We start from the raw sequence: 26,301 nt of genomic DNA, 5'->3' as shown, positions 1-26,301 counted from the left end.
TTTGGAAAAAATTGGTAAAATTAATAAATCTTTAGCAGGACTGATGAAGGTAAAAGAAGACATAAATCATGAGTATCAGAATGAAACAGGATATTACCACAGATTATGCAGCCATTAAAAGCGTAATAAGGAAATACTACAAAGTTGACCACTTAGATGAAATAGACCAATTCCTTGAAAAATCAAACTACCAAAACTCAACCAGAAACAGACAATCTGAATAGTCCTATAACCATTAAATCATTTGAATCCATAATTTAAAAGCTTCCAAACAGAAATCTCCAGACTCAGATACTTTTACTGAGAAATTCTGCCAAACGTTTAAGGAAGAATCAACACCAATTTTCCTGATACAAGAATGAGACAGAGTACAAAGACAGAAAGCTACAGATCAATATTCCTCAATGAATACAGAGGCAGAAATCCTTAACAAAGCGTTAGCCAATTGAATCAAGCAATACATAAATAGAATTTTACACCTTGATCAAGTGGGATTTGTTACAGTGATGCAAGGCTAGTTCAGCATTTGAAAGTCAGTTTAATTCACTGTTATTATAATAGGCTGTATAGAGGGGGAGGATATAGCTCAATGGTAGAGGGTGTGCTTAGCATGCACGAGGTCCTGGGTTCAATCCCCAGTACCGCCATTAAAATAAATGAATGAATAAACCTAATCCCCCCCTCAAAAAATAGGCTGTATTAATTTCTCAGGGCTGCTACAACAGAGAACTACGAAGTAGACAGCCTAAAACAACAGGTTTATTCTCTTACAATCCTGGAGACTAGGAGTCCCAAAATCAGAGTATCAGCAGGGTCATGCCGTCTTTGAAGACTGTAGAAGAGAGTATTTCCTCGCCTCTTTTTAGTTTCTGGTCATTGCCAGCAACCCTGGGTATTGTTTGGCTTGCAACCACATTACTCCAATTTCTGCCTCCATCTCCATGTAGCATTTCTCCCCTGTGTTTCTTGACTCTTTGGCTTTAGGGCCACCCCTAATTCAGTATGGCTTCTTCTTAACTTGATTACATCTGCAAAGACCCTCTTTCAAATAAGGTCACATTTGCAGGTACCAAGAGTTAAGACTATAACATACCTTTTGGAGAGAGCAGTTCAATCCACAATGAAAGCAGAAGAAGAAAAATCACATGATCATATCAATTGATGGCAGAAAATTTCCTTGACAAGATTGAGAACTTTTTCATGATAAAATCTCATAAATAAGAAAAGAGGAAGACTGCTTCAACTTGATAAAAGATCTGCCAAAAAAAGAGAGAGCTAACATTGTATTTAATGGTGAAAGACTGAATGCTTTCTACCCGGGATTAGCAAATAGACAAGGCTAAGGCTGTCTTCTCTCACGGCTCTTACTTAACATAGATATGGAAATTCTAGCTACCCTGGAAAGCAAGAAAAAGAGATAAAAGGCTGTACAGATTGGAAGGAATGAGTAAAACTGTCTCTATTTGCAAATAAAATTATTGTCTACACAGAAAATCTCAAGGATTATACCCCCAAAAATCTCTGGGAACTAATAAATAATTTCAGCAAGTTCACAGAATATGGTATCAACACACAAAAATCTACTGTATTTGTAGAAACCTGGAATAAACTTGTGGAAATGTACTGAAAATATACTATCATTTATAATTGTCTCCCCAAAATGATATACTTAGGTACAAATCGAGCAAAACACATACAGGACACGTTTACTGAAAATGGCCAAATGCCAATGAAAGAAATGAAAGAAGGTCTAAAGAAATGAAGAGACCTACAGCATTCACCATTGAAAGAACTCAACATAAAGATGTCACTTCTCCCTCGATTGATCGATAACTTTTACTACAGTTCCTACTAAAATCACAAAGGTTTTTACATACAGTAAAACTTATCCTAAACATTATGTGGAAAGGCACAGGAACTAAAATACAGTCTTGAAAAACAAGAAATCATTCTTACCAATAATAAATCTAATTTAGCTACAGGACTCAAAACAGCATCATATTTGCAGAGGGATAGATGTGTAGATGATTAGAATAGAAAATGCAGAAGTAGATCCTTACAAATATGCCCAACTGGTTTTTGAGCAAAGCACAAAAGCAATTTAATTGAGAAAGGAGAGTCTTTTTAGCAAATGGTGCTGGGCATCAAATGTTTTCCAAAAAAAAAAAAAAAAAAAAAACCCTCAACCTAATCCTCACACCTTATACAAACTAACTCAACATGGATAAAATGGATAATAGATTTAAATGCAAAATACAAAACTACGAAACTTTTCAAAGAGAACCTAGGGTGTGGTGAACAGTTCTTAAGGCATGACACCAAAAACACCATCTATAAAAGAAAAACAATAAATTGGACTTCATAAAAACTTTGTATCTGTGAAAGACCCTGTTAGGAGGATGAAAAGCAAGCTCTAGACTGGGAGGGAGCACTGGCAAACCACGTATCGCATAAAGGATTCATGTCTAAGATATATTAGAAAATCTCATTACTTAACAGTAAATGAAAACAATAATCCAGTTAGAAAATGGACAGAGGCATGAAGAGACATTTCACCAAAGAGAATACATGGATGGCAAGCCACTGAGATGTTCAGGGGAACATGAATCCTAGTCCGTAAGTGTGGGCTGTGTAGTGACTTTCATCCAAAGTGTGCAGTGTGGAAGAGGGTGGGGGAAGAGTAACGTTACAGTGGAGCACCTGATAAATGTCACCTCAGCCAGGTGATCAAGGTCAGTGTCAGTAGCAATGAACCACGCTAATAGTACGTGCCCTTCACAGTGAGGCTTCTCTGTCTCCTCTCAAAAACCCGTAAGCACAGTCTAATCCTAACAGAAACATTGGACAAATCTAAATAGAAGGGCATTCTATGAGATACTTAACCAGGACTCTTTAAAACTGTCAGGGTCATCAGAAGCCAGGGAAGTCTGAGAAACCAGCAAGCCAAGAGGAGTCTAAGGAGACATGACAAGGAAGTGTAATGTGGTGTCTTACCTGGATCCTGGAACAGAAAACAATGAAATCTAGTTTTTAAAAAATGTTTATCCCTAGCTGTTAGAGGAATTTAAATTGAGATGCCTATCAAAAGAGCGGAAATTAAAAATACCCATGACGCCAAGTGCTGGTGAGGATGTGGAGAAACTAGATCTCGCATACATTCCTTTGAGCATTTTGAATCTATTGTCCCACTGCCCTCCAGCCTCCATTGTTTCCTCTGAGGAGTCGGCTGTTAATTTCATCCACTATCTTGTAAGGGATGCTTCATTTTTTTCTCTTGCTGCTTTGAAGATTTTCTCAGCTTGGAACATTTTTACTGTGGTGTGTCTGTGAATATCTTTTCATTTCTTATACTTGGAGCTCCTTGAGCTTCCCAGGTATATAGGTGATCGTCTTGCAGTAAATGTGGGAAATTTTCAGCCATTTTCTCTTTGAATATTTCTTCTCCTTTCTCTCTTTTTTTCTGGCACTCCATTACCATGTGTTGCTGCTCTCAATGGTGTTTCACATTTCCCTACAGCCCTGTTCATTTTTCTTCATTTCTTTTTTCCCTCAGTTCTTCAGCTTGCCTGACCTCTATCCATCTGTCTTCAACTTCACTAATTCTCTTTTGTACCAGTTCAGATCTACTGTTGAGACCCTCTACTGGATTTTGAGAATTTCATTGTATTTGTTTTAATTTAATATCTAACCAAAGGCAAGATTTTTTTTCTTATTGACTTACTTATTTATTGACATATAGTGGATCTACAACGTTGTATTAATTTCTGGTGTCACTTTTGTACTTTTTAACTCCAGAATTTCCATTTGGTTCTTTTCTTAAGGAATCATTTCTGTCTTCTTAATGATAGTCTCAATTTAATGGGACATGATGATCACACCTTCTTTTAATTCTTTGCTCATGCTTTCTTTTCATCCTGTGAACTTACCTGTTACGGCTCCTTTGAAATCTGATAAATCTGATACCTGGTCACTCTCTCAAGCAGTTTCTGGTGCCTTGTCTCTTTTTCCCCATGTATGGGTCATACGTTCCTGTTTCTTTGTGTGCCTCATAATTTTTGTTGGAAACTGGACATTTTAGATAATATACCCTGTAGGACCTCTGGGTACCAGTCTCACCACCTCTTGCAAGACTTGTTATTGTTATTTGCTTGTTTATTTGTTTAGTGACCGGCTGGATTCTTGTAGTGAAATCTAATCACCTCCACCCGATCGGCACCACCAAGTGTTAAGCCTCTGGTGTTACTCCTGAGGGAGGCGTAGCTTTGGGTGTGCCCACAGTCGTCCTGGGGTGACAGTGACGTTAGTAGGGCTCTCTCCCACTGTTTCCCAGACCACATCCAGCTGATAAACTGCACTAATTGCTTGCCATTTGATCCAGTAGAACGCAGTCCTGGAATTTGCCCTGGAACACAAATTCCTCTGCAGACTCACCCCATCGTACTGTAGCTCCCTGCCGGAATGGCCTGTGAGTTCAGTGTGTGATATTTGCTCTACCCCCAGGAGAGCTCCTGCCAGCCGCCTTATCCTCTGTTCTCTCCTGCAGACTAGTCAGCCCACAGTCTGGGCTGTGTCTTTGTAGCTCTGCACATTTCCTCACACTGCCCTTCACTGCCCCCTCCACTCTTCCCGGGTCTCCTTCTAGGCAGACTCTCTGCGCCCAGGGCCCTGGAGATGGAGGGGTTTGGTGAAGATGGGACAGTGGCAGCCTTCCCTCCCAGTAACAGTTTGCTCCAAGACGAGCATTCAGGGAAGGGAGGAGGGAGCAGCCTGGAGTCCACTGGGCTCGCTGCTCCTAGTGTGAAGCCACCGTTTCACAAGGCGGGAGAAGCATTCTCAGCCGCCTTGCCCCAGTACGGTCTCCGTTCCAGAAGTGGGGATTGAACAGAAGGAGGGAGCCCCCATATGAATTAGCCTGCCCTGGGACAGAGCCCTGGAGCAGAGGTGTGAAATGCCCCGCTCTTCCTGGGAGGGGAGCCCTGCCCTCAGCCTCTGGAGGAGAGGGGCCCTGGGTCCGGGCGGCAACGGTCTGGAGTAGGGTATCTATTGGAGGAAGGAGGAGGGAGGGAAGGGCCTCGCTTCGGTGACCGCAGGCTTGCTGTTCTTACACACTTTGTAGGTTTGCTCGAATAGATGTTTCTGCATTTGCTGTTTGCCCTGAAGACCTTTCCCAGAGGTTTAGGTGGTTATTTCAAATATTTCACCACTTCCTCTGGGGAGCAGCTCAGTAGAACCTGTCACACACATCACTGAGCTACTCTGGAAAACAGTTTGGCAGTTTCATAAAGACTGAACACAGACACTGGGGGAGGGTACAGCTCAGGGGTAGAGCGCATGCTAGCATGCACGAGGTCCTGGGTTCAATCCTCAGTACCTTCATTAAATAAATAAATAAACCTAATTACCTCCCCCTTCCCAGAAAAAAAGAAATAAAAATTAAAAAATTAAAATATTTAAAAGAAAAAAGACTAAACATACACGTATCATAGAACCCAACACTTGCACTCCTGGCCATTCATCCCAGAAAATTGAAAACCTGTGTCTCCACATAAATCCGTACACAAGTGTTTATAGCAAATTTTGATGATAACCAGAAGCTGGAAACAACACAAATGGCACTAAATGGTTAAACAGACTGTGGCACCGTTGAAAACTGCCCAGGAACGGAAAGGAAAGAACTCTTCCTCATGCAACAGCCTGGATGGGTTCAAGGGCATTGTGCCTGCGCTTGGTGGAAAAAGCCAATCTCAGGACACATACTACCCACCCCTCAAACACCATGTGATTCTATCTATACAACAATCTCAAAATGCCAAAATTATACAGATAGAGAACAAACCAGTGGACCCTAGGGGGAATGGTAGGGGAGGGGTGGTGTGACCGTAAAGGTATAGCACAGGAGAGTTCTGAATCCTGACTGTGCTGGGGTCACATGAATCTCCGTGTGACACCGTGACACGCACTCACTTTGCGTCAGTGGTAGTTTCCTAGGTGCCGTACTGGACTGTTGACATTAGGATGTAAACAGTGGGGGAAAATAGGGAAGCAGGACCTCCTGACCTCCCTTACTGTCTTTTTTCCAATAATAGCTTTGTTGTAGTTCACGTAGCATACAGTTCAGCTTTGAAAATATACAGTTAGTGATTTTCTAGTGTATTCCCAGAGTCGCACATCTGTCACTGCGGTTCGTTTTAAGACACTTTCATCACCCCAGTAAGAAGCTCGCCAGCCCTTAGCCGTCTTCCCCAGTCCTGCTGTCTTCACCCGTCCCTGCCCCCAGCCCGAGGCAGCCTCTCACCAGCTTTCCATCTCAGCAGATGTCCCGGTGCTGGACATTTCACATTTCACTTATCAGGCATCTGTGACCAGCCTGTTTGACGTAATGTTTTCAAGGCCCATCCGTGTAGCATGTATCAGTACTTCATTCTTTTTTCTTGCCAAATAATATTCTACTTTATGGATATATACCGAATTTTATTTATTCATTCATCCCTTGTTGGGTATTTGGGTTGTTCCCATTTGGGGGTTATTTCGAATAATGGTGCCACGATCCTTTGTGTACAAATTTTTGTGTGAACCTCTGTTTTCATTTCTCTTGGGCATATACCTAGAGATGGAATTTCTGAGTTGTTTGGTAATTATATTTAACGTTCTGGGAACTCCCAGATTGTTTTCCAAAACGAATACATTTTACTTTCCCACCAGCAGCACATGAAACGTTGATTTCGTCACATCCACACCAACGCTTACTGCCTCTTTTGTTTGATTATAGCTTCCTAATGGCTGTGAAGGGGTATCCACCATGTGAAGGGCTATCCACTGTGGTTTTGATTTCTGTTTTCCTAATGCCTAATGATGTTGAATACCGTCACATGTTTATTGGCCCTTAGTATATATTTTTTGGAGAAATGTCTTCGGATCTTTTGTCTTTTCTATAATTGAGTGGTAAGAATTCTTCCTGTGTTCTAGATATAAATCCCTTATTAGACTTACCTCTATACTGTCTTTGCAGCTTCTGTGAATCTATAATTATTTCAAACCAAAAAGGGTTTTGAATGCTCATAATGAAATAAACATATGTCTGAAATTGGTTGACACCTGACTGGGGTCAGTAGATTCTCTCAATGTCAAGGCTGTGATATGGTCCTGTAATTTTGCAAGATGTCACCACTGGAGGAAACTGGATGAAGAGAGCACAGGATCTCCCTGAGTTATTTCTTACAATTACATGTGAGCCTACAGCTTTCTCAAAAAGTTTAAAAATTTTTTAATCACATTCATGCTATTATTTGCCTAGATGAGGGTTTTTTTTTTCAGTTGCTCTAAGAAGTAAAACTTGTCAATTTTAGGTTCGCAACAAAATTGAACGGAAGACAGAGATTTCCCATGTCCCTCCACTCCCCACACATGCAAAGCCTCCCGCTGTTGACACCCCTCAACACAGTGGTACTTTGGTTACATTTGATGACCCTACACTGACATTTAATCATCACCCAGAGTTCATCATTCACATCAGTGTTCAGTCTTGGTGTTGTACATTGTATCAGTTTTGACAGTCTATAGATTTTTTTTTCAAGATTAATTTTTTAAGTAAAATTTTTAATTTTTGAAATAATTTTTCATTTTCCATGTAACGTGTAAATACATTTTGAGTCCTAGCGCAACAGTAATATTCAAACTTCACAGATACAGCTAAACGCACCTTCGACAAGTGCCCCTCAGTCCTGGTTTGCCTTTCCCCAGTCCAAACGATACAGTTCACACCTACTTTACTACAGTGCTGGTTACTGGGCTTTTCTGCCCAAACGTAAATGTTACTCAGATTTGATCCCTGTGATTTCTCCAAGGTCGAGACAACAGCTTGGAGCTGCTACAACTTCGTGCCCAGCCTCCACCTGCTTCCAAGCATCACACATGCCATGGCTCCGACCCACTCAAGATCGCTTCCCTTCTTTTAAGAGATTAGAATATTAATTTATTCTTTTGAACTAACTAGATTTGAAGAATTCCTCTAGGGTGGACAAAAAGAGCTCTTATTCGTGTCACGACCTGTATCTTCAATGACTTAAATGCAGAGGATTGATTTAAAGATACTTAAGTGCAGAAATTTTTGAGAAAATAGTGTCTTGAACACAAATGACTTTAGCACTCTAAAAATCAGAATACACTTTTTTTTTTTTTAATGTTTCCAGAGGAGAAGAAAGCTATGCTGCAGGAAATAGCTAATCAGAAAGGAGTCTCCTGTCGTGCCCAAGGCTGGAAAGTCCACCTGTGTGCCGCCCAGTTGCTGCAGCTGGTAGGTGGCGTTCCCGCAGCTGTGACGTCATGCTGGGGCGGCTGGATTCCCTGAGTCATTCTGAAGCATTCCCAGTGAACATGGGTCATGGTGGAAGTTCTGTGTGTGCTGTGTAACATAATTATCCTGTCTATTCCGTGGATGTACTGTAATCTGAGCACATCTTAGCTCTGGTACCCATAACCGCAATCTGTTGAACAGCCGTGGTGTGAGACCTGCGGTTCGGGTTCTGTGTTACGTGTTGCTGTGACATCCGATCGGGGAGCCTCTAACTGTGGTGTGACGGTCTGACAGTGAGCCCCACCTCTCGCCATTCTGCTCCTTATCGTGGGACCAACAGCGGTCCCGCTTCTCCACGAATAGTGGGCCTCAGTTCTCTGCCCACTTGAGATATTCAAGTAAGCCAGTCACACCCTCCCGTGAGCACCGGGGGCACCTCTCCCCCTGGATACTACAAAGTCTGCCTCCTGCAGCCCCTGCTGGTTCACGGAGTGCAGCCCCCACATGGCCCTGCGTGGTGTGCAGTGTCCTCTTCCCCTCAGCTGTGAGTATATTGACCAGTAAACTGCTGTTGATCTCACCTGTCTGGTGTGTTACGTGTTCAGCCATTTCCATCCCCCTGGGGTGGCAGTCCTTCCTTCACCAACAGGGTAAAGAGGAGGCGATCAAAATGATAACCTCACAGAGTTTGCCCATCTTTGGAATAGAGTGATCTAAAGAACATTGTCTTTAATGAGTTTGTTTTTTTTAAGGTAGTGCCAGGGGAGGGTATAGCTCAGTGACAGGGTGAGTGCTTAGCATGCATGAGGTCCTGGGTTCACTCTCCAGTACCTTCATCTAAAAAAAAAAAAAAAGTAGTGCCATGGTTAGTTTTTGTATTTAGCAGAAATACAGGACTTGTAGACTTGTTTTTCAGAGGAATTGTGAATTCAGGGCAGTATTTAAAAGTTATCCTTGAAGGTAGACAGTGCCTTACAACAAATTGTGGGGTAAATTGTTGTCGATCGGTTTTCCTTGCTGTCCTGTACCTTATTCATTGGGAGAAACAGTTTTATCAGTGAAACAGATCTTTTCCCAGTTTACACAGGTGATTCAAGGTGGGTTTATTGGCCTGAGTTTGACAAGAAAGAGAATCTCTGAGGTCACAACGCCCTCTTGTTTGTTGCAGACGAATCTAGAACACGACGTTTATGAAAGACTCACCAACCTACAGGAAGGGATTATCCCAAAGAAAAAAGCAGCAACTGATGATGATTTACACCGAATAAATGAACTAATACAGGTTTGAAGGAGTCCTCTCCCTCTTCTCTTAACTGCTCCCTTTTTCCCTCCCTCGTCCAGTAATGTCTTGAGTAAAAACCTGTTACTGACTTCCGCCCGCATTATCAGAATCACGAAAACCACACTGTCTTGAAGATGACGGTTGGTGACATGATGTCTCTCGTTCCAGGGAAACATGCAGAGGTGTAAGCTCGTGATGGATCAGATCAGCGAGGCCAGAGACTCCATGCTCAAGGTCTTAGATCACAAAGACCGCGTCCTGAAGCTTCTAAACAAGAACGGCACTGTCAAGAAGGTGTCAAAATTGAAGCGAAAGGAAAAAGTCTAGACCCCAAATCAGGACTCTGAAAACAGAATTGATGAAGAATGACGTTGGGGGTGGGGGGAGGGCTCCAGTTATTTGCAAAGTGGATTTTCCTTAATTCACACGTGAAAGCAGAGGGACCCGTAGCACAGTGACGCGGGGGGATCAGAGCTGGTCCGACACGGTGGACGCCAGTCTCTCTTCCAGGCGGCTCCCTCCCACACTTCCTGTCCCACACGTGACTTGTGATGCATCAGTGTCTCCCGGTTGAAATCAGTGACAAATGACCGGCTGGCATTTCTCGGCCTTCCAGCCGACAAACTGAATTTAGCTGATGGATTCCTGCAGGACCCATACTGAGCCTGGACTGAAAGTATCCACTCGGACCATCTGTTCTCTCTCCACTGAAACTCAGACCTCTCCCCTCACTCCAGCCGGGTCTTACTCCGTCTGCCCTTCAGATGCCCAAGCTGGCCTTCGAAAGCAGTGCCATGGCACCGAGCGACCTGCCACATCTCACACTCTAAAGGGTTTGAACTATCGAGTCTCGTCGTTTTTTTAAAGAACCATTTCACAGTGAAATTGTTATATTGTCTGTCCTGCGTGTGTCTGAGTTGGGTTTTTGTGGAGGTGCCGAGCCGGCAACACCGTAAGTTGCTCTGAGATCCCTGTCCTGAAGTACGTTCTTGGTTATCTGTACTTCTATAGCTGGTGTGATGCTGTTAATCGTATGTACCGCACATCTCCAAACGTTAATAAAGGACTCAAAGAGGTTTTTGTACATAAGAAGTTTGTATCTTTTTATAAAGTTAATCAGTGCCGTGCTGCACGTGTCTTTGAGTGTTTCCCCTCCTGTGGTTTCTCACACACCATGGGTGTACTCCGTTAAAGTTTTGTTATTCCCCACAGAATTCCATTTACCCTGGTGTTTTGAAGATGTCACAGATTGTGAAGTCTGATGGCTTTGGGTTATCTTAAATACAAGACTGCTGTTGTATCCCATCGCACATAGAAGCTGGTCACACTGTGGAACAGTTGAGGGCTGCGGAACATCCAGGAGGGTGGATTTCCTTTACGAGGTTGCTCTTCCTTCCTGTGAACTTGCTGGAATGGTGAGGTGGCTGAGGCTTGCTTTTTGCCCTGACCTGAAGAGATCTGAGACGAGTCCATGCCAGTCCTGATCCCGTCTTTGGGACGAAGGTTGTAGCTCTCCTCCGACTGGCTCACCTGAGACGGCCTTCCTCGAATGGGAGCGGTGAGTGCTCATCTGGTGTAGGGTCGGAGAAGAGAGAAGCCAAGCAGGTGTTCAGCCTTCCCCAGGCTAGAGCACCTGCCTGCAGAGCCTCGGCTGCAGAAGTCCTCGGACAGGAGCAGTCAAGGCTGCTACACCAGTGTTTCCACTTGAAGATATGACTGCCCGCGTCCTGGACGCCGGCGTGGTGTTCGACGTGGTGGTGTGTGGCTGTGCCAGAACAGTGTTCTTTGCCTCAGCTTCTCATCTGTGTCTCTTCCCAGGGACACGTGGTGTGCCGGCGAGTGAAGGACAGGACTCAGGTATTTGGGACTCTGCATTACAGACCTGTTCTCCCGAAAGGTAGCATTACCTCCCTTAAACAGCGTCGATAACCCTGGTCAAGGAATCTGTTCGGGGCAAGCTTGCTGTCAGTGCAGGTTAGGACAGTAGCATCTTCTGTTCTCCCCCGCCTTGGGAGGACAGCACGATCAGAAGTTGGGAGGGCATGGGGGATGAACCTTGTCTACAGTACAACATTATTGAAAAACAGCCTTATCGAGGACTGATGGACATACGGTGAACTAAACATCTGAAAGTGTACAATTTGGTAAGGTTTGACGTGTGTGTGCCCTGAGAGCATCACCACAATCAAGAGTGAAAATGTCTATCAGACTCCTAAGTTTCCTCGCGCCTCCTTGTGACATCTTACCTCGCACCCCTCCCTGCCTCCGCGCCTCCAGGCCAACATTAAACTCCTTTCTGTCACTCTAGATTATTTGCATCTTCTGGAAATTCATACGAGTGAAATCATACAGTATATTCTCTTTTGAGAGATGGAGTCTGCCACCTTTTACTCAGCATGGTGGATATTTATACTGAGATCTGCTCATGTTGCTCATGTCAATAGTTCCTTGCTTTTTAATTGCTGAGTAGCAGGCATTCCATGCTGTGGCTCTTCCACAAGTCATTTGTCCGTTCACCTGTAGAAAGGCGTTCAGGTCGTTAGGTCTGGGTTATTACAGACACAACCGTTTTACACGTATCTGATCTTTGGACAAGTGGTCAGTATACAACTTAATTGGTGATTTTGTTAGTTGTGCTTTCCAGGGATTTATGACCAGGAGAGAGTGCTGAGAAGTCCAGACACCCAGTGGCTCTTGGTCCAGAAAACTATCATCCACATACTTAAAGATTAGAAAGAATTAGAAATACATCGGAGGTAAGACTTCAATATTTGGCTTCTGTTCTTTACAGTAGAAAAATCAAAGGAATGTGAATCTGGGGGAAAAAGTTTTAATCCATCTGCTTAGTCTAGAAAATTCTGTATTTTTTAAAACCTGGGTATTTCAAAAGACTATTAAATAGAAAGTGCCTTATAGTGTTGTCCTTTTCAGTGATTTTATCATAGGAATAATAATCACACAATTTTAAGAGTTTAAAGAGATATTTAGAGGTTATATAGTCCAACCCAGCCTGTGACGAAATGCTCACGTTTGAAAGGATGTAAATTTTCGTACTTTTTTTTTTCTTGCAGAAGACAGCACAGATTCAGAAACGTACATGAAACAAATTCATAGCTTTCATAAATCCTTAAAAGAACAACTTGGCTATGATTACCCAGAGTAAGACACAGAGCCTTGCCAGTCACCTCAGAAGCCCCACAACTGCTTCATTCCAATCGCAACCTTCTACCTGCCCCACAAGTAACCACTATCTTGACACTTTTCCGCCAATTTTATCGTGGTATGATTACATATAGTTAAATACCCAAATCTTTTTTTGTATGAGTTGATTGTGAGAAATGAAGGGTCTTATCCAGGCACCTGGAAGTGGGCAGACACATCTCTTTTTCAGGAACGTTCTCGTTTATGATTTTGGCCTGATGACTCACCTCACTTAGGAAGGAAATGGGAAAGAGTTCCAAGTCACTTTGCAATTACATTTCTCAGAGAAGGTCTGTGCACATCAGTCACCCAGCCTTGCCCTGGAGCATGATGTACGACATGCCTGACGGTTTTAGAAACACCCGAGTTCACGCCCCCGCCCGAGCCCTGGGCACACACCACTGTTAGCTGAATTTAGGTTTGAGTCAGTGCTTATCTCCAGCTCCTGAAGAATTTGTTGCTGAAGTTGCCTGGCCCCTTGCCAAGGTCCTAGCCCAGGCGGAGACCTCTTATCCCGGTTGGGGAGGTTCTTTTTCTGCTCAGATTTGCACAGCCAATCACAAAATGATGCTGAGACAGGAACAGCACAAGCTTTGTTCAATCTGAAATACACAAATCTTAAATTTACAGTTTTGTGCGCACTGATAAATATATACAACCATCTAAATAAAGATGACGTTCCTGTAACCCCAGAAACAGGGCCCCTTTGTAGTCAGCACCCTCTCCACCTGACCCCACCCCCGCCAGCCCACAAGGTAAGCACTGATCTGCTGTCCCTGATCATGGGTTAGTCTTGTCTGTTCTTGAACGTCACATAAATGGGATCATACAGTATGTACTTACTTGCATCCGGCTTTTTTGCTCAACGTAATTTGAGATCCTTCCGTTTGCTGCGTGTATCACAAGTTGTTTGTTGTTAGTGCTGTGTGACTGCCACAGTCTGCTTACCTGTTTCCCCACTGAAGGGCATCTTGGTGCTTCCAGCTCTTGACTGTTATGAGTAAAACTGAACATTCCCATGCAGGTTCTCGTGTGGAAGTAAATTTTCAAGTCAGTTGGGTGAAAACCTAGGAGTGTGATTGCTGGATCATGAAGTGAAACTATCTTTAGTCTTGTCGGAAACTGCCAAACTGCCTTGCAAAGTGGCTGTACCATTTCACATTCCCACCAGCGACAAATGAGAGTTCCCGTTGCTTCACATCCTCGCCAACCTTCTGTGATGTCAGAGCGTAGGTTTTAGCCATTCTGACAGGTGTGTAGTGGGGTCATTGTTTTCCTTTGCAGTTCCCTAGTGACATGATGTTGAGCATTTTTTCAAATGCCCATTTGCCATCTTTATATCATTTTTGATGATTTTGCCCGTATTTTAATTACCTTGTTTTCTGATTGAGTTTTAAGAGTTCCTGGTATATCTTAGATACAGTCCTTTTTCAGATACGTGTTTTGCAAACATTTTCTCCTTGTCTGTGGCTCACTTTTCCAATTACTTAATAAATTGTGCCTTTTGAAGAGCATAAGTTTTCAATTTTAATGAAGTACAGCATCTGTTTTTTTCTTTCATGAATTGTGCGTTTGGATTATAGCTAAAGACTCATCACCAAACCCAAGGTCACCTAGATTTTTCTCCTGTTTTGTTATAGGAGTTTGTTTTTTGGTTTTTTTTTTTTTAGTTTTATGTTTTACACTTAGACCTCAATGATCCATTTTGAGATAATTTTTGTGAAAATTGTAAGGTTTGTGGAAAGATTTTTTTTTCTTTTGGTACATGGATGTCCAATTGTTCCAGCACCATTTGTTGAAAAGACTATTCTTAATTAAATTGCCTTTGCTCCTTTGCCAGAGATGAGTTGACTGTATTTGTGGAGGTCTATTTCTGGCCTCTCTATTCTGTCCCATTGGTCTACTTGTCTGTCCTTTTGCCAGCACCATTCTGTTTTGATTACTGTAGTTTTTTAGGAAGGTTTGAAGCTGAGCATTTATCAGTTTTCCAACTTTGTTCTTCACTGTTGTGTTGGCTGTTCTAGATCTTTTGTCTTTTCATATAAATCTTAGAATCTGTTAACATCTGCAAAACAGCTTGCTGGAATTCTTATTAGGATTACATAAATCTATAGATCAAGTTGGGAAAGAATTCACATCTTAGTAACGATGAGTGTTCTGCCCATGAACATGGACTTTCTCTTCTTTTATTCTGATCTTTGATTTATTTCATCAGTTTTGTGGTTCTCCTCATATACAACCTGTACATATTTCATTAAATTTATATCTAGGTATTTCATTTGTGTGTATGAGCTATTGTAAATGGTACTGTTTTTTGTTTTGAATTCTACTTGTTCCCTGGTGGGATATGGAAGGCAGTCTACATTTTTATACTCTTAGCCTTGTGTGCTGTGATATTGCTATATTCACAGTTTTTTTGGTCTGTTCTTTGGGACTTTCTACATAAACAGTAATTCCATCAATGAAAAAATACGATTTTATTTCTTCTTTCACAGTCGGCATAGATTTTATTTCCTTTTCCTATCTTACTGCACTGGATAGGCCTTCCAGCCAGATGCTGAATAAGAGTGGTAAGAGGGAATATCCTTGCCTTGTTCCCAGTCATGGGGGTAAAGTGTACCATTAAGTATGATGTTAGCTGTAGAGTTTTTTGGTAGCTTTTCTTTATCAAGTTGAGGAAGTTCTCCCCTATTCTTCATTTGCTGAGAATTTTCAATCACAGATTGAATGATGGATTTTGCATATGCTTTTCTGCATCACTAATATGATCATATTTGAGCTTTCTTCTTCAGCATGTTGATCTCTTATTTCACATTAGGTTTTTTTGGTGGGGGGGGTTGTTGTCTTTTTTTTTTTTTTTTTTTTTTTTTACTATTGAACCAACCAGTCAAACCAGCATACCTGGAATAAATCTCACTTGATTATGGTGTGTAATTCTTTTTACACTTTGTTAAATTCAGCTTGCCAGTATGTAGTTGCATCTGTATTCATGAGAGATTGGTCTGTGGTTTCTTTTTTGTACATGTCTTTGTCTGGCTTCAGTGTGTTGGTAACGCTGGCCTCATAGAATGTGTTAGGGAAAGTTCTCTCTGTTCTGTTTTCTGGAGGGGATTGTAGAGAGTTGGTACAATTTTTTCCTTAAATATTTGGTCAAATTCAACAGTGAAAACATCTGGTACTTTCTTTTTTTGGAACATTATTAATTATCAATCCAGTTTTTAAAATAGACATAGGCCTATTCAGATTGTCTCTCTCCTTGTGTGACTTTTGGTAGTTGCTGTCTTTCAAGGAATTGAAGCATCTCATCTATGTCATTAAATTTGTGAGTAAGGAGTGGCTTATAGTATTCCTTTCCTTTCTTTCCCATGTCTTTGGGCAAAGTAGCGATCTTCTTTCATTTCATCTTTTTAAAGAAGTACTTTTGAGCTGTAGCTCACATAGCATACAGTTCATCCACTTGAAGTGTGAAGTTCAGTGGCTTTTCCTTTGCATCCATCACCACAGCCAGTTTCAGAATGTCTTCATTGCCCCCAGAGCAAGCCCTGCACCCCGTAACCATTGTTCCCACTTCAGACATTAATCTGATTTGAGTTAATGTTTGCATCTGATGTGAGGTCGGGGGTGTCCAACTTCATTCTTTTGCAGGTGCTTGGTCTATTGTCTCACAGTCATTTGTTGGAAAGACCATTCTTCCCCCATTGACTTGTCCTGGTAATGTGTCAAAGTCAGTTGTATTTGTGAAGGCTTATTTCTGGATTCTCAGTTCTAGTCCATTGATTGAGCCTTAAGCCACCACCACACTGTCTTGTTTACTGAAACTTTGTAGTAAGTTTTGAAATTAGGATGTGTGAGTTCTACATTTTGTTACTGGTTTTCAAGATTGCTCTGGCTGTCCAGGGTCCTTTGAATTTTCAGGTGAATTTAGGAACAACCTGTCATTTCTTTGCAAAGAAGTCATCTGGGATTTTGATAGATACTGTGTTGAATCTATAGACACATTTGGAAAAATTTACCCCTTTAACATGAAATCTTCTGATCTATAAACTTGGACTGTTTTTTCCATTTATTTAATCTAATTTAATTTCGTTCAAGTGTTCCATAATATTCAATGATTTTCCATTTGTCAAACTCACTCTTAACTTTTATTATTTTCATGCTACTGTAAATGAAATAGCTTTTTTTTTTAATGTTAACTATTTTAATTTATTCTACAGCTCACTTAACACATTCAAGTGGAATGACAGTCTCAGGCCAGAGGAAGGCAGTTTCTTTTCGGCCCCCACACCCCCTGGTTATTACAGATTTAATAAGACACAGTCCCTGCTGTTGTCGTGGACTTTTCATGTCATTACAGCTGCCTGCTGTTGACACATCACTGCTGACGTTAGCAGGTGTAGGAGAAATGTTGTTGTCTGGTTTATGCAGCAAAAACATTTGCAAGAGACCTCTTTGACTATCTTTTTTTTAAATAATTTTTTTATTGAGGTATAGTTGATTTACAATATTATGTAAGCCTCAGGTGTACAACATAATGATTCACAATTTTTAAAGGTTATTCTCTATTTATAGTTATTATAAAATATTGGCTATATTCCCTGTGCTGTGCAATACATCCTTGTAGCTTATTTATTTTATACCATCACAGTTTGTATCTTACAATCCCCTTCCCACTTGCTCTGTCCCTGCTTCCCTCTCCCCAGTGGTAACCAATAGTTTGTTCTCTGTATCTGTGAGTCTGTTTCTTTTTTTTGCTATATTCACTAGTTTTGTTTTTCAGATTCCACATGTCAGTGATATCACACAGTAATTGTCTTTCTCTGTCTGGCTTATTTCACTAAGCATAATACCCTCCAAGTCCATCCATCTTGTATCAAATGGCAAAATTTCATTCTTTTTTATGGCTGAGTAGTTGGAATAACTTTCTTAATTTCATTTTCTATTTGGTCATTGCTACTGCATAAATACAGTTGATTTTATAAATATTGTACTTATTTATTTTTTAACATTTTTTATTGAATTATAGTCATTTTACAATGTTGTGTCAAATTCCAGTGTAGAACACAATTTTTCTGTTATACATGTACTTATTTATTTACGTTGAAACAGCTTAACAAATGTAATTAATGTACTATACAATTTACCCATTTAAAGTGTACAGTTCATTCGGTTTTGATATAATTACATTATTAATTTTTTATTGCAGTATAGTCAGTTACATTGTGTCAATTTCTGGTGGACAGCATAATGTCCCAGTCATGCATATATGTACATATATTCATTTTCATATACTTTTTCATTAAAGGATATTACTAGATATTGAATATAGTTCCTTGTGCTATACAGAAGAAATCTGTTTTTTATCTATTTTTGTATATGGCAAATATTTGCAAATCTCAAACTCCCAAATTTATTTTTAAATTGTAGTGAGAAATACATAGCAAAAAATTTGCCATTTCAAGTATACTATTCAGTGGCACTAATTACATTCACAATATTATGCAAACTTCACCACTATTTCCAAAATGTTCTTATTATATTACCCCTTTGCAACCATTAAGCAATAACTCCTCATTCCCCCTTCCCCAGCCCCTGGTAATCTCTAAGCTATTTTCTGTCTCTGTGGATTTGCCTGTTTTAGGTACCTCATATAAATGGAATCATACAATATTTATGCTTTTGTGTCTGCATTATTTCACTTAACATGAGCTTTTCAAGGTTCGTCCAGGTTGTAGCAGGCATCAGAACTTCATTTCTTTTTATGTCTGCGTAGTATTCTGTTATATGTACATAATCACATTTTATTCTATCTGTTTATCTGTTGGTGAACACTTGGGTTGTTTCCACCTTATGCCTATTGTAAATAATGCTGTAATGAAAATTGGCATATAAGTGTCTGTTCGAGTGCCTGGTTTCAGTTCCTTTGGATGTATTTCTAGAAATAAAATCATGGGATAATTCTGTGTTTAGCTTTCTGAGGAAACATCAAACTATCTTCCATAGCTGCTATACCATTTTACATTGTTAAGTATTTTTTGATACTATTGTAAATCTAATTGCTTTTTAAATGCACTTTTGACTTGTTCATTGCAAGTATATAAGAATACCATTGATTTTTGTGTGTTGATTTCTTATCCTGCAGGTTTGCTGAATTTTTTAGCTCTAACCGTTTTCTGTGGAATCATTAGATTTTTCTACATGTCAGATCATGTCATCAACATACAGAGAGAATTTTACTTCTTCCTTTCCAGTTTGGATGCCTTTTATTTCTTTTTCTTGTCTAATTGCTACAGTTTGAACTTCAGAACTATGCTGAATGGAAGTGATGAAAATTGGCACTGTTGCCTTGTTCCTAATCTTAGAGGAAAGGTTCTCAGAGTGTCACCATTGAGTATGAGATTAGCTCTGGGTTTTCCACATGTGGCTTTTATCATGTCAAGGCATTTCCCTACTATCCCTGGTTTATTGAGTGTTTTTACATTAAGTTTTATAAAATGCTGCTTCTGCAACAATTGGAATGATCATGTGGCTTTATTACTTCTTTCTAATAATGTGATTTACACTGTGTTGTTGACCTTTAATATGTCAACCATGCTTGCATCCCAGGAGTAAGTCCCACTTGGCCATGGGATGATCCTTTCCATATGCTGCTGAATGTGGCTTGCTAGTACTTTGTTGGGTATTTGCATCTATATTCATAAAGATTTTACCTGTTGTTTCTTTTCTTGTAGTGCCTTTGTATAGTTTTGGTATCAGTAATGCTGGCCTCAAAGAGCGAGTTATGAAGTGTTTCCTCTTCTTCAGTTTGTTGAAAGAGTTTGCAAATAATCGCTATTGGTTCTTTAAACATTTGGTACAGTTTACCAGTGAAGCCTTCTGGTTCTGGGATTTTCTTTGTTGTGAGGTTTTCCATTCTGAGTCAGTCTCCTTATCACTTCCATTTACCTTAATTTGGGCTGCTGGAACAGAATACCGTAGACTGTGTGGCTGAAACCACAGACTTTTATTTCTCACAGTTCTGGGGGCTGAAAAGTCCAAGATCAGGGTGCCAGCATATCTGACGTCTGAGGAGAGCCCTCTTCCTGGTTTGCAGAGACTGTCTTCTTGCTGTGTCCTCAGATGAGGTGAGCAGAGGAAGGGGAAGCCAGCTCTCTCTTGTCTCATCTTAGAAGGACACTGATGCCGTGCATGAGGGCTCCACCCTCATGACCCAGTTACCTCCTAAAGGCCCCACCTCCTAATAGCATCACATTAGAGGTTAGGATTTCAACATACGAATTTGGGGAGGACACAAGCATCCAGTCCATAGCACTTACATTTAATGTGATTGCCGATAAAGAAGGATTTGCTTCTGTCATTCTGCTATTTGCTTCCAGTGTGTCTTCCGTGTTTTTCTTCCTCATTTCCTCCATTACTGCCTTTCTTGTAGTAAGTTGGGTTTTTTGCAGTGTGCTATTTTGATTCCCTTCTTCTTTCTTTTTCAGTATATTTTTCAAGTTTTTTCCTTAGGAGTTAGCATGATGATTACAACGAACATCCTAAAATTATGATAGCGTGCTTTGAATAGTAGTTCAAATAGTACACAAACACTTTGCTCCTATACATCCCCATCCCTCCCCCTTTATGCGAATATTGTGGTAGATTACATCTTTATACATTATATGCCCATTAACTTCCCTTCATCCTTGAGAGATAGTTTTGCTAGATATAAAATCCTTAGGTGATAGATTTTTATTTCAGCACCTTAAGAGTGTTATTCCATTGCCTTCTGATCTTCATGGCTTCAGATGAGAAATCTGCTGTTCACCTTATTGAAGATCCCTTACATGTGAGGAGTCACTTTTGTCTTGCTGCTTTCGAGATTCTCTCTGTCTTTGTGTTTTAGCAACTTGACTATAATGTGTCTCTTAAAAAGATCCTGTTTAGAGTTTGTTGAGCTTCTTGGGGGTGTGTATTCATGTCTTTCACCAGATTTGAGACGGTTTTGGCCATTATTTATTTAGATATTTTTTCCTGCCCTTTTCTATCTTCTCCTGGGATTCCTATAACACATATCAGTATACTTGATAGTGTCCCACAGGACTCCTAGACTCTGTTTACTTTTCTTCATTCTTTCTCCTTTCTGCTCCTCAGATTGGATGATTTCTTAATATCTAATCTTCAAGTTCATTGACTTTTTCTTCTGCTTGGCTCAGATCTATCATTGAACCCTCTGTGGGTTTTTCATTTAAGTTGTTCTACTTTTTAGCTCTAGAATTTCTTTTTGATTGCTCTTTATAATTTCTGTCTTTTATTGATATTCTCATTTTGTTCAGACTTCACCTTACTAATTACCTTTGGTTCTTCTTCCATGGTTTCCTTTAGCTCATTAAATGTAATAAAACAGTCAATGTAACATCTTTGACTAATAATAGTATGTGAGCTTCCTCAGGAATAATTTCTGTCAAACTCTTTATTTCCTGTAACTGGACCATACTTTCCTAGTTCTTCATATGTGTTGTATTTTTTGTTGAAAAGTGTGTATTGTGAGCATGATGTTGTGCTAGCTCTCTGGAAATCTAATTCTCCCACTCATCAGGGATGACGGTTTTCTTTGTTGATCACTGGAGCTATCCTTTTGTGGCTTTTCCATACTGTTTTTGCAAAGTGTATATTCTTTGTTGTCTATGTTCACTAAAGTTTCCCTTCTGTTGTCTCTACCATCAGCCAGTGTCCTGACAATGACTTCCTTAAATGGCTCCCAAAAGAGACCAAAAAAAAAAAAAATACTGTTTCTTTAAATTTTCTCATGTCTGGAAGACACTTCAGCTCATGGGGGTTGCAATGATGGCCACGCTGCATGGCTGCCACTCAGTGATCAAAACCAGGATCAGAATCTACAACTTTTGAAGGACAACGTCCTTATTACCTACTCTGGGTCCAGCAAGCCACACCAGGAGTGTGTGTGGGCTGCTGTCTCCATAGCTGCCTGCTCCCGGGCTGGAGGATGAGGAATAGTAACCACCACCTCCCTAAAGCAGAAATTAACAAGATTTCCCAGCCTCTTCATCCAGCTCTCTCCCAGATGCTGCAAGTGTTCTGCTCTACTCGTGTTACAAGTAGTTGCTTCAGATAGTTCCTGGCAGTTTGATTGTTGGGTCAGTGGAAGGATAGATTCCTGGAGCCATCTTCCCTGATGTCACTACAATATATTTGGTACTTATCCATGTACAATTTGTATGTTTGCAGGGTCTTATGTCCTGCAAACTTGCTAGACTTGCTTGTTAATTCTAAAAGTTTTTTTTTACTGGATTCCTTAAGATTTTCTGTATACACAATCATGTCATATGCAAAGAGAGGTCGTTTTCCTTCTTCCTTTCCAATCTGGACATCTTTTGTTTCATTTTTTAATCTAATTGTCCCAGCTGTAACTTTCAGTAAATAGTGAATAAATGTGATGACAGAGAACAACCTTGTTTTTTTCCTGATCTTAGAGGAAAAGCTTTTAGTCTTTCACAATTAAGTTTGGTGTTAGATGTGGATTTTTCATAGATGCCCTTTATGAGAATTGGGGAGTTCCCTTCTATTTCTAGTTTGTTGATTGTTTTTATCATGAAGCAGTGTTGCATTTTGCCAAATGCTTTTTCTCCATCTATTGAGATGATCAGGTGGACTTTGTCCTTTATTGATGTGGTGTATCACATTAATTGATTTTCAGATATTAAATCAACTTTGCATTCCTTTGGATATATACCATTTGGTCATGGTGTATAATCCCTTTTATTTATGAATGGATTTATTTCACTAATTTTTTAAAGTGTTTTTAGTATATATTCATTAAAGACATTACTCTGTACTTTTGTGTGATGTCTTTGCCTGTTTTGGCAACAGGGTAATACAGGCCTCAGAATGAATTGGGAAGTGTTCCCTGCTCTCCTTCCTTCTGGAAGAATTTATTAAAAGATGTGTATTAACCCTTTCTTAACATTTTTTGGAATTCACCAGTGAAGTCATTGGATCCTGGGGTTTTCTTTGTGGGAATTTTTTGGTTGCTAATTCAGTTTGTTAATTTATTATAGATCTATTTGGATCTACTGTTTCTTAATGAGTCAGTGTTGGTAGTTTGTGTCTTTCTAAGAATTTGTTCATTCCATCTAAATGATCTAATTTGTTGACATACAGTTGTTTCTAGTGTTCCCTTATGATTCTTTTTATTTCTGTAATGTCGAAAATAAAGTCCTCTCTTCAATTTCTGATAATAGTAATTTGTGACTTCTATTTTTTTCCTCGGTTACTCTACCTAGAGTTTTGTCAATATTTTTAAAGAACCAACTTTTGGCTTTATTGATTTTCTCTGTTAATTTCCTGTTTTCAGTTTCATTGATTTCTGTTGTGGTTTTTACAAGTTCTGCTTATTTTAGGTTTATGTGGCTGTTCTTTTCTCTAGTTCCCTGAAGTGGAAGCTTAAATTATTGATCTTCAATCTTTCTTCTCTTTTTACTCTTATATATTTAAGGCCAAAAATTTCCTTGTAAACACTGCTTTCACTGCATTCTACAAATTTTGAAAATTTGCATTTTCACTTTCATTTGGTTGAAAATATTTAATTTATCTTGAATTTTCTTTGACCCATGTGTTATTTAGAAGTATGTTGTTTAACCTCCAAGTATTTTGGAATTTTCCAACTATCTTTCTGTTATTGAGTTCTAGTTTAATTTCACTGTGGTCTGAAAACATTCTTTATTTGATTCTATTCTATTAAATTTGTTAAGATGTGTTCCATGTCCAAGAATGTGATTTCTTAGTAAATCAACTCTGCCACTGATGGACTCCTCTCTCTTGACATTTATGGTAATCACAGTCTTGCATTTCTCTATGGTTTTAATAATTAGTTGTGGGTGTCTTAACATTACAGTTTATTTTGCCTGTTTTCTTGTTGCCTTTGATATGCCTTTTAAATCTTTAATCTATAGGTGGCCCTTTTGTTCTTTTTTTCTTACAATTTATTTGTTAAGGTATTCAGTCCTTTAACTTGTAATTTCCCACAGTCTGATTTTTGCTGATTTGCTGATTTCCTAATAGTATAGTTTAAACATGAGTCTCTGTCCTCTGGACCAGAATTGTGGTCAGTTCATATTTCATTTTTCTTTTGGTAGGACTGCGTGTGCTATTGTGTTCTTTCCACAGGAGTTACTTAGTGTCTAATTATCTCTTTTTGTGATGTCAGCAGCCAGTAGGAGCATCTTCAAGTTGACTCTTTTTTTTTTTTCTTTTTTTAATGGAGGTACTGGAGATTCAACCCAGGACCTCATGCATGCTAAGCACGCACTCTATTACCCTCCCCCCTAAGTTGACTCTTGTTTCTTTTTTTATGGTCTTGCTCTGTGGTATGGCAAGTTATTCCGAATACACCTGGTATATTTCCTGCTTCTCAAGTTAGTCGTTTCTCCAAGAATCCCTGGTTTCATTTACTGGGAAGTGATGTTTAAACAACACAAGCTAGGCAGAGGGGCATAATTATTGCTGTTGGGCTTGTAATCGTTTCTAGGACTTTTCAGTAGACAGATCCACAAACACCTGTCCAAGTGAAATGTTTAACTGTAAGGTTAGCCCCCTACTCCTTTCCAGAAACTGATCTTTAAAAGCAAGTCACTAAGTATAGGTCCCGTTCAAGGGGTGAGGAAGTAAGCTCCCTGCAAGGTCTCCCTCATTTTTTAACAGTTGTGCTATACATCTGAGGTCAGCACGTCAACAGTCGTCAGCATCCTATATTCTCCTTTTCGACGTTCAATTAGTATTAATTCTAGAAATAACTGTGTATTTAGTGCCTACCATCACCCCCTATGTCAACATCTCTCCTCATTCTGCTGTCTGAAGCTTGTTCTCCAGTGAGTTCCTCAGGAAGGGCTGGGAGGCAGAATATTCCTTCAGTTCTAGTGTTCAAGTAATAGTTCGTCTACACCTTATATTAATTGAATGTCTGACCGACTTTAATAAAATTCTTGATTCACATATAGTTTATTTTTTATTTTACAAAGAGGAAGTGGAAACTTTAAAAGAAAGTGTATATAATCTTTTCATTCAAACTAGCCTACCAGTATTTTAAAAGTCTCACTTATAAGTTAACTCTACCACTTTAATAGCTTGCGATTTTTTTTTAATTAAAAAAATTTTTTTTTACCCTTAAGGGAGGCACTGGGGATTGAACACAGGGCCTCGTGCATGCCAAGCACACACTCTACCTTCTGCACCCTGTGGCTGGTATTTTTAAAGCACTCTCAGGGATTTGCGGGTACCAGGTTGCTACAATTATTGCAGTCCAGCTGTGAATCACCCCTGCTTTTTCTTCTTGTTACATTTATCCTTATCCGTATGCTCCGAGTTTTCCATGCTGCATAATAAATTACCACCAACATAAAAGAACAGTATTTATGATTTCAGTGTCTATGCTCTCGGAAGTCAAGCACAGCGTCACACCACAACCCCCATCGGGGTTTCGCGAGGCTGCTCTCCTGCTCACCACCAGGGTTGGGACCTCACCTACGTCCTCTTCCAGTAGCTTCCTGGCATAATTCATTTCCTGTTGAACTCATGGTGGCTTTGCCTCTTCCGGGCCCAAAGGAGTGCTTTTCAGGCTTCGTAACTCCAAAGGCCAAGTGGGCAGAGTGACCACAATGGACGGCAGAGTCAGAACAGCAGCTGGAATAGTTTGAGCAGCCGTGGTGCACAGACCAATGGTGCTGGCGACTTAATCATGGTGCTGCTAGGGGTGAAATAGATGAGAAGCCTAAATTTGCTTCCTTGATCTGGTTAAGCAGAAAAGTTCTAGGTCAAGTGATCAAAGTCTAACTCCAGTCATAAAAACAAGAGAGTCACATCCCCTCAGTCAGTTCTCAGACATGAGCCAGTTTACAGACCCAGAACCTCTTAAATGAAGAGGAGTCTGGGTCCGCTTGAGGAAGGACCCCGGTCACTACCGAAAACGTGTACTGTTAATCTTTCTCCCAGCCTTCCCCAAAGGGACAAGCAGCCTTTCCCTGGGACAGCTATGCGTTGAGGAAAAGGAAATAATCAGACCTTTCAGGGACACTGACTGTGAAGGGGCATTGATACCAGGAGACCTGAAATGTCACTGTGCCCCCTAGTTGCAGCAGGAGCTTATGGGGTTCTGGTCAGCAGTGGAGTCTTAGCTCAGGGCTATCTCAGAGTGGACCCAGTAGGTCCTCAACCCCACCCTGTGGTTATTTCCCCAGGTCCAGAAGGCATCATTGGAACAGACGTACTTGGCAGCTGGCAGCCTCCCCGCACTGGTTCTCTGACCTTCAGAGTGAGGCCTGTTATAGTGGGAGAAGCCAGATGGAAGCCATTAGAACAGCCTGTACCCGGAAAAATGATCAATCAAAGCCATACTGCGTTGCTGCAGGGACTGCAGAGGTCAGTGCCACTCTCCAGGCCTTGAAAGTTGAAGGTGGTGGTTCCCACCTCATCCCCATTCAGCTCTCCCGTGTGGCTGCGCGGGAGACAGATGGGTCTCGGAGAAGGACAGTGG

At 40.5% G+C, this 26,301-nt stretch overlaps 1 protein-coding gene across 11 annotated transcripts in view; it reads left to right on the top strand.

The window, feature by feature from the left end:
- The window catches only part of SAP130 (Sin3A associated protein 130), a 72,329-nt gene extending 61,670 nt beyond the window's left edge, over positions 1-10,659 (top strand). For all 11 annotated transcript variants that reach the window (XM_032479235.1, XM_032479241.1, XM_032479236.1 and 8 more), the window contains 3 exons: positions 8,190-8,293; positions 9,462-9,575; positions 9,744-10,659. In XM_032479235.1, the coding sequence (XP_032335126.1) occupies positions 8,190-8,293; positions 9,462-9,575; positions 9,744-9,902 (377 nt within the window). In that variant the 3' untranslated portion in view covers positions 9,903-10,659. The remainder of the gene's footprint in view (positions 1-8,189; positions 8,294-9,461; positions 9,576-9,743) is intronic.
- The last annotated feature ends 15,642 nt before the right edge of the window (positions 10,660-26,301 follow it).

The sequence above is a fragment of the Camelus ferus genome, chromosome 5 (assembly GCF_009834535.1).
Source record: "Camelus ferus isolate YT-003-E chromosome 5, BCGSAC_Cfer_1.0, whole genome shotgun sequence".
Lineage (NCBI taxonomy): Eukaryota > Metazoa > Chordata > Mammalia > Artiodactyla > Camelidae > Camelus > Camelus ferus.
Note: the sequence above shows the minus strand (reverse complement) of the source record. Positions and strands in the feature narration are given on the sequence as shown.